The following is a 9,341-nucleotide window of genomic DNA, read 5'->3' on the forward strand; positions in this document are numbered from 1 at the left end:
TTAGTGATTCAGTTATTCCAACAGATGGCAGCACACCACTGTTTCCTATCCTTATAAGCGGTATTTTGAACATTCCGCCCGCCTTCGTCAACTGTAGTTGACGAAAATTAATTACTGAGTAGATTCAACTTCTAACGGACATATCTTTACAATAGGTCGTTTACATTCAGAAAATTGAGTTTTAACGGTGACTACTCTAATGTGACCGTCAGGTCCTGCATGTATTTCAGTGACTCTTCCCAAGGGCCATTTTGAAGGTGGATATCTCTCATCTACAACTAAGACAATAGAACCCACCGCAATATCAGCATTAACTTTGTTCCATTTGTAAATTGAAAGCTGTCGCTGAAGATAGTCCTTGGACCAGTGTGACCAAAACGATTGAAGTTTTTGCTGCAATAATTGCCATCTACCTAGATGAGTGACCGGGAGATGAGTTAGCGAAGGCTCAGGGATGGTTGCAAGTGCTTGTCCTATCAGAAAATGCCCTGGAGTGAGAACAGTCAGATCCTCTGGATCGTCGGATAATCCACACAAAGGACGAGAATTCAAAATAGCTTCAATTTGAGCCAGAATAGTACTAAATTCTTCGTAGGTCAACAACGTATCCCCAATAGTGCGTTTAAGATGATATTTGACGGATTTTACTCCTGCCTCCCATTTACCTCCGAAGTGAGGTGAGGAAGGAGGGTTGAACTTCCACTGTGTACCTTCATTTAGCAAAAGAGAAGAGATCTGTTCAGATTCTTGGGACGCAGCTGAAAATAATCGTGTGAGCTCTTTATCTGCTCCAATAAAATTGGTACCACAATCACTTGTGAGTGTTGCACAAATCCCTCGTCTAGCTGTAAATCGTCGATAAGCTGCAATGAATGCTTCAGCTGTATAGTCGGTAACGAGTTCTAAATGCAGTGCAGATGTTGCGAAACAAACAAACAATGCTATGTATCCTTTGTATGTCTTAGCGTTCTTTCCTTTCCACGTTTTAATGGTAAAAGGCCCTGCATAGTCTACGCCTGAATGCAAAAACGAACGTGATGGGACAAATCTATTTATAGGTAGCTGACCCATAATTTGCTGAGCTCGCTTTTGACGAAAGCGAGTGCATTTGATACACTTATGAATGAAAGATTTAACTGCTAATCGACCGTTTAAGATCCAATATGTTTCGCGAATGTAGGATAATGTAACTTGCACTCCTCCGTGAAGAGTTCGAAAATGTGCGTCATTTATAACCAATGTAGTAAATGAGGAATCTTTGGGTAAGATTAATGGATGTTTTGAACCATTCGATACTAACGCATGTTGAAGTCGTCCACCTACTCGTAGTAATCCATCAGAATCGACGTATGGCGTAAGACGGATCAATGAATTTGATTTAGAGAGAGATTGTCCCTGAGCAAGAGTCTTTAATTCTGCTGAAAACGAATAATGTTGTACATTCTTTACCCAAAAGTATTTTTCATTATTTATGTCATCAATTGAAAGGAGAGAATTGACCGTAGCGTTGGTATTCTTACGCGTCTTACGAATGAATTTTCTACATAAGGCCGTAATTCGAAGTAATTTAGTAAGACTCGAATATCTTGATACAAGATTCCAAATTTCCATAATTTTCGTTGTTACACAAGAACGCACTTTGGTTTCTCTTTCTTCGAGATTTTCAGTTACGACCGATGATGAATCCTTTGGCCAAGCTGACCTGTCTTCCGATAACCATTTTGGACCACTCCACCACATAGAACTGTCATTCAATTGAGCGGGAGAAATCCCTCGTGTTGCCAAATCAGCTGGGTTTTCCAGACCTGAAACTAATCCCCATTTGCACTGTGGCAGTGTCCTGAATGAAGCATACTCGATTATGGACAAAATCCTTCCATCGAGATGGATGATTATTAATCCATATGCTAGTGACCTTTGAGTCTGTCCATGCGAATATTGGCAAATTAGGTTTATTGAATGTCATAAGAATAGATTTCATCAATTTTACGAGTAATACAGCTGCTAAGAGCTCAAGCCTTGGAATTGTTAATCTTTTCAACGGTGCGACCTTTGTCTTTGAAGCTACCAAGGTAATGGTAATCAAACTATTAGTAGAACACGATCGCAAATAAACAACTGCTGCTATTGCATTCTGAGATGCATCACTGAATCTATGCACTTCAAAGGAGTCGACTGAATTTAACCCGATCCACCTTGGAAAGGTAAAGCTCGAGGCTTCGCGTAACTGCAATAAAAACTGCTGCCATTTATTCAGCAGAATGGGAGGGAGTCTCTCATCCCAACCAAGTCCACTTGACCACAGTTCCTGAACAATAATTCTTCCGGTGATAGTAATGGGTGAAATGAATCCTAACGGATCGAAAATCTTTGAAATTGTTGAAAGTATAGTACGTTTCGAAATTACCTTAGGCTCCTCAAGATTTAAAGTGAATTTAAATTGATCGATTGAAGGATTCCATGATAGGCCAAGTGTATGTATCATGGAGGATTCGTCTATTTGGACAGATGATGTATCAATTCTATTTTCTGATGAAATGGAACGAAGAACCAATTGTTCATTGCTAACCCATTTTTTCAAAGGGAAGCCGCCCGCCATACAAAGCCTATCCACCTGCTCAACAACCTTACATGTTTGCTGAATAGTGTCCTCTCCTCCGAAAAAATTGTCGACATACCTTCCATTTTTCATAGTTGGAAGTGCGAGAGGAAATTTATGTCCTTCGTCGAGGATCAATTGTTCGAACGATCGTAAAGCTAAGAACGGTGCGCATATAAACCCATACGTTACGGTTAACAGAATAAATATAATAATTCTTCCTAGATGATCTATCCAAACAATTCTTTGATAATTCCAGTCATCGGGATGTATCCGTATTTGTCTGTACATCTTCTCGATGTCAGCAAAGAAAACGTATCGAAATGATCTAAACCATGTAAAAACGTTAAACAAATTAACTTGTAATTTTGCTCCCGGATGGAGAAGTTCATTGATAGAGTACCCAGTCGTAGTTTTACTTGACGCGTTAAAGACTACTCTTAACTTTGTACTAAAAGATTGTTCTCGGTAAACTCCGTGATGCGGCAGATAATTAACTTTCTCCGGTTCATCTTGTGAATTTTGTACCCTTTTCATGTGATTTAAATCTTCATATTCTTTAATAAAATGTTCGTACAATTTAGCGTGAGATTCATTATTAGAAAATCTGTGACGTAAGTTAGTCATTACTCGAATAGTTTTTGATTTTGAATTTCCAAGTTTGTCTGGTGAATCTTTAAAAGGAAATTTTACAATGTATCTCCCGGTAGCGTCCCGAGAATGAGTAGCTTTAAAATGGTCTTCACAGTCTTGTTCGTCTTTAGTTAACGTCTTAGCATTAATCGAAATTTCTTCAGTCTCCCAAAATCGTTTAAGCAGGTCGTGAATGTCATCAGTGATGGACACATGATAACCTTGAACTCTAGGATTGGTTGTACTAGGACTTGTCACCCCGGAAACAATCCAACCTAGCCTTGTGGCTTGAGCGATAGGAGTGTAAGGTTCTCCTCTAATGATTCCTGTTTTGTATTATTATTATTATTCTCCTTTCCTTTGAATTGGGAGGACTCGTTTGAATGAATTGAAGTGTAATGTTTGAGACCGCACTTCTGGCACCGTTTAGTGACTCTACAGTAACCAACGCGATGAGATCCTAAGCAATTATAACAAAGCTTGTGTGTGGATATAAATGTTAATTTTTGCTGTATCGTCTTCGAAGCGTATCGAGGGCAAAAGGATATGAAATGTTTTTCTTTACACAAAATACAGGTGCCTTTATCGTTTGATTTACCTTGATGATGAACCTTTGCTGAGAATTGTTTTGTTGATTGCAAAATTTGCTTTTGCTGAGAGCTCTCAAAGGACTGTAATGAAGACATTCGGGCAAATAAAAAATCATAAAACTGTTTCCATGAAGGAGGTTTTCTACTGGAACCCAATTGTGATTCCCACACTTTATTTGATTCTAAATCTAGCTTTTGAGTGCAAATAAAAATCAAAATATGGTCCCAATGAGCGACTGGACATCCTAACGTTTCAAAGGTCCGATACAATTGCATGATATCTGAATACAGTTGCTGCAGTTCTGAGCCTGATTCTTTGTTAACTCGTTTCAGATTGAATAAGGATTGAAGCGTAGAATTTATTAATAATCGCGTGTTCTCATAGAATTCTACGAGAGCATCCCATGTCTTTTGGAAATTCTCCGCAGTTAACGCTGTATGCTGAACCAAATTGAACGCTGTGCCCTCCAAATGAGTTTTCAAATACTGCAATTTTTCAACCGCAGACAACGTTTGGCTTGTCACTATCATTGAGTGAGAGATTTTTAAACGCAAGCCATTTATCAGAATTACCATTAAAATGGGGAATTTTTATACAAGGCAACTTTGCATTTTGAAGATAATTAAACCCAGCACTAGGAAGAGACACTGATTGATTTGACGTAGCTGAAACAGCAGTTGAATGATGCACCGTTGAGGGAACAGAAGCTAACTGATTTGACGTTGTTGGCACCAAAGCTGACTGATTTGACGTTGATGGCACAGAAGTTGACTGAATTGACGAAACCTCTGTGGTAGCACTTTGAGCATGTTCTAACAATGAAGTAAATCTTTCGAACGAATTTAAATAAACCTCTTTGGTTGTATCGTAAACACTTTCTTTAAAGTAAAAGTGATTTTGGATTTCGCGTTGTTCCTCAACTGAAAGTTTCGGTATTGATATTGTTACTGCGGTATGAACAAGATGAAATTGATTCCAAATCCCTTTTAGTTCCGAAAGTTGCGTTTGAATGTGCTGATTAGAAGTATTTAATAGTCCTATTCCAATGAAAACATCATAGAAGTCTGTAATATTTATACTGAGCGCTAAAAGCTGCTCAAGCTTACTCGTTATATGTTCAATGCGCATTTTGAAAATATAATATATCCTTAGTTGAATTATTATCCTTAGTTGTGGCGTGATTTAAAAATAGTGTGTGAAAAAAGACAGTATAAAAAACATGGAACATCTCAATGAAACGGAACGCGACCTGGTTGAAGGATCCAACCAAATCGCTACCTTGGGCGAATATTAGCGCGCAGTCGAGAGTTCGATACGGTTCGAGTACGTTGCAATAAACAGCCTCCAGATACGATGAACACTCACGGTGCGAACTACTACGTTCCGATTCAGGACGAAACGTGTGAGAAACAGCACAATGAGTAAGTACCGCTAATTTTCGTATATACTTGTGCAAAAAAAAACTTTTATAAACATAATTGTATTTTTTCAGTTTTGATAAACCCCGCTACACACCTCGTATTTTGGGAAAGAGATTTGCCTTGACATCGACCGCATATAAATTTTTGGATGTTGGAATCAACGCTGGACCTATGTCCTCTGTGGATATACTTATTGGCGATAACCGAGGCAATCGGATAATTCTGCCTCATGCAACGTGGGTGACATTCATCAAAAAACGTGCAGGGATTCAGCGACTCGTGCAGTCGCCGGCACCATCATCGCTAGCGTTTCGAGATTTGGAACTCGTTAAAATACGCGACGCAGATATTGTAAAATTGACATCGTGCGACACCAGCTTGTACACGAAACCGTCAACCGTACTCTTTCTGTTTGAAGTAGAACATTGTGTTGAAAATGTGTATTTTCAACTATGTCAAAATGTTCATGGCGTATAAATGAAAAATCCAAACAGTTTGTGACAATTTTACGCCAAAATTGTATCATCGATAAATGTAATGCAGTTAAAATCTTGCGTGAAGTTTATGATAAAAATTCGATTATTGATTGCGAATTATTAGCCTACGCTTTAGATACTGTTGTGTATATTGCGCTACATGAGAAATAAATAAGTATATAATATGGTTAAAAAAATTTCCTTTTCATTTACCGTTCCTTGTCGTTAAGCTGTCTTCGTTTATCGTTTACTTAAATGTAATATTAAAATTAAATATCGCGAAGATCTAAACGATTAAATATCGTTGGCGAAGAAAAGATACGCGATCGTGAGCGAGAACGCGCGAACGGGGGAGAGAGACCGCGCGAACAAGAAGACGCGCGCGAACGGGGAGGGGGGGGGCGAGGGGGGGGGGCCGGGAGCGAGAGACCGCGCGCGAAGGAGAGATAACGCGAGCGGGAGCATGTGACGTCACGTGGACCCCGCGGCGCGGAGAAAACGCGAACGCGGTCGCCCCTCCCCCCGCGGCGCGGCGCCTGAAAACGCGAACGTGATCATCTCTCACCCAGCGCATTACAAAATGTATTAAAAATATTTAACTGGTGGTCGCGACACCAGAAAAAATTATGATTTTTGAAATAAACTATATATGTATATATAAACGTTTTATTTCCTTTTTCCACATACTTTGTAGTATAATATAGATGTTTTAGCTGTTCAAGAGCTGTTTTTAGCTGTTTAAAAGAAGTTTGATAGCGGTTCAATAGCAGTTATACAGATCGCAGTTATACAGATAACTGTTTTAGTTGTTTGATAGCTGTTTAAAAGCTGTTTTTTTAGTTGTTTAAAAGAAGTTTGACAGCGGTTCAATAGCAGTTATACAGATCGCTGTTATATAGATAGCTGTTTTAGTTGTTTGATAGCTGTTCAAGAGCTGTTTGATAGCTGTTTTTAGCTGTTCAAGAGCTGTTTTAGTTGTTTGATAGCTGTTTTTAGCTGTTTCATAGCGGTTTAATAGCTGTTTGATAGCTGTTTTTAGCTGTTTTTAGCTGTTTCATAGCTGTTTGATAGCTGTTTTTAGCTATTTTTAGCTGTTTCATAGCGGTTCAAGAGCTGTTTGATAGCTGTTTTTAGCTGTTTCATAGCAGTTCAATAGCTGTTTGATAGCTGTTTTTAGCTGTTTTTAGCTGTTTTTAGCTGTTTCATAGCGGTTCAATAGCTGTTTGATAGCTGTTTTTTTGCTGTTTCATAGCTGTTCAAGAGCTGTTTGGTAGCTGTTTTTAGCTGTTTTTTGCTGTTTTATAGCGATTCAATAGCTGTTTGATAGCTGTTTTTAGCTGTTTGATAGCTGTTCAATAGCGGTTTAATAGCTGTTTGATAGCTGTTTGATCGCGGTTCAATAGCAGTTTTACAGATCAAATTACCGAAAGTCAATGGCGCGTTATCGTTTTCGAGAACATATGTGTCTCGCGGTGACTTCATTGCACACGTGCAAAACTGCACATCGCAGATTTTTCGGAAGGTGCAATTGTATGGATGCTGAGATTATGATGAAATTAGATATGATAAACAAACGATGTGACAATAGTGAGATGTAGAAGGATGCATTTGATGGTACGCTCTGTAGTCGAGGACTAGAAGTAAGAGCAGTCGGTTGGCGTGCTTGTTTGTGCGACTTATACAATTCGTTCGCCATCTTAAGACATTTAAAACATTTAAAACATTAGATTTAAAAGTAGTGGGGGCAAGTGTGGAAAAAATGGATTTCGAAGAATTGCACTTTGAAGGAAAAGAAAGAATGGAAGTTGAAGCAAACGAAGAAGAAATAGAAGTGCCTGGAGAAATGGAAGTAAATGAAGAGGAAGGAATGGAAGTTGATGATGATGATGATGCAGTATTGTCAGACGATTCATGTTATGATAGTGAAATGTCTGAGGATGTTTCGGAAGAAATATTCAGAGTCATGAATCAGGCTGAAGTCAATGCGTTAAATCCTCTTACAAGGATGTGCTGCACGTATTTTTACTTTACTCCAGGACAGACAAAGTTTTGTGCGTCATGCATTGTGAGAATCGGTGGATTATTCTTGATGCTGTATGCTTGTCGTAAACATGACACCAGGCGGTATATTCTGATGAACGGCCTCTTTTTTTCATCGTGTGGGGGGCCACTATATCTCATTTCAACATGTAATATGTGTCCTATGTGTGTTTTCGTGTAAATATCGACTGTTTAGACTGCAGTATTTTTAAAAATATTTTAAGTGTATATTATCTAAAATTAAGAAACCTATACTGCTAAGAGACTAACAATAAGTATAACAATAAATGTAACAATAAAAAGACAATCAATGTTGTGTGACACACAGTGCGGAAGGTGACTGAGAGCCGGGAGGTGGTATCCAGCGATGGTAAGCAATTTTTTTACAATATAAACGTGATCGCGGACCCCCTCGCCCCGTGGCACCCGAAAACGCGAACGCTCCGCGGCGCGGCAAAAACGCGGACCCCCTCGCCCCGCGGCGCGGCGAAAACGCGGTCGCCCCGCAGCGCCGGAAAACGCGGACCCCCTCGCCCCGCGGCGCCGAAAAACGCGGACCCCCACGCCCCGCGGCGCTGGAAAACGCGGTTCCCCCCTTCCCTTCCCCCGCGGTGCCCGAAACACGCGGTTCCCCCCTCCCCCTTCCCCGCGGCGCCCGAAACATGCGGTTTTCCCCCTCCCCCTCCCCCGCGGCGCCCGAAACACACGGTCCCCCCCTCCCCCTCCCCCGCGGCGCCCGAAACGCGCGGTTCTCTCCCTCGCGGCCCCCCCCGCGGCCCCCCCGCTCGCGGTTCTCCCCCGCCTCTTACCCCCCCTCATTGCCCCATGGTTAGAACAAACGTAGCTTAACTACTCAGCATGTATTCTTATATAGAAGGAAGGTTGATATTTAAAAATTTGTAAATAATAATATAAATATTTTCCAAGATATTATTAAAAATAAGTGTGCAAGTAGAAACTTGCACATTGCTTCCTCATAGTTTTTAAGTGTGCAAGTAGAAACCTGCACATTGTTTCCTTTAAGTTTTTAAGAGTGCAAGTAGAAACTTGCACATTGCTTACTCATAGTTTTTAAGTGTGCAAGTAGAAACTTGCACATTGCTTCCTCATAGTTCTTAAGTGTGCAAGTAGAAACCTGCACATTGCTTTCTCAAAGTTTTTAAGTGTGCAAGTAGGAACTTGCACATTACTTTGTCATAATTTTTAAGTATGCAAATTATTTTTAAGTGTGCAAGTAGAAACCTGCACATTGCTTCCTTATTTATTTTTAAGTGTGCAAGTAGAAACCTGCACATTGCTTTCTCAAAGTTTTTAAGTGTGCAAGTAGAAACTTGCACATTGCTTTCTCATAGTTTTTAAGTGTGCAAGTGGAAACTTGCACATTGCTTTCTTATAGTTTTTTAATGTGCAAGTATAAACTTGCTCATTGCTTTTTCATAGTTTTTAAGTGTGCAAGTAGAAACTTGCACATTGCTTACTCATAGTTTTTAAGTGTGCAAGTAGAAACCTGCACATTGTTTCCTTATAGTTTTCAAGTGTGCAAGTAGAAACCTTTGCTCACAAAGCTTCCTCTATGAGGAA

The 9,341-nt window shown here is 39.9% G+C and overlaps 1 protein-coding gene across 1 annotated transcript; it reads left to right on the forward strand.

Annotated features, from left to right (window-relative positions):
- The first annotated feature begins 5,099 nt into the window (after positions 1-5,099).
- Positions 5,100-6,033, forward strand: LOC112457697. Its single transcript, XM_025020879.1, has 2 exons — positions 5,100-5,244; positions 5,316-6,033. The coding sequence occupies exons 1-2, from the start codon at positions 5,177-5,179 to the stop codon at positions 5,719-5,721; spliced, it is 474 nt and encodes a 157-aa protein (XP_024876647.1). The 5' UTR covers positions 5,100-5,176; the 3' UTR covers positions 5,722-6,033.
- The last annotated feature ends 3,308 nt before the right edge of the window (positions 6,034-9,341 follow it).

This window comes from Temnothorax curvispinosus, unplaced genomic scaffold (assembly GCF_003070985.1).
Source record: "Temnothorax curvispinosus isolate PA1 unplaced genomic scaffold, ASM307098v1 QBEX01008143.1, whole genome shotgun sequence".
NCBI classification, from domain to species: Eukaryota; Metazoa; Arthropoda; class Insecta; order Hymenoptera; family Formicidae; genus Temnothorax; species Temnothorax curvispinosus.

Excerpts from the sequence above, each read along its gene's own strand:
- LOC112457697 (XM_025020879.1), top strand. The coding sequence starts at position 5,177 with ATGAACACTCACGGTGCGAACTACTACGTTCCGATTCAGGACGAAACG. Across the intron at positions 5,245-5,315 it reads TGTGAGAAACAGCACAATGA|TTTTGATAAACCCCGCTACA; the intron begins GTAAGTACCGCT and ends GTATTTTTTCAG.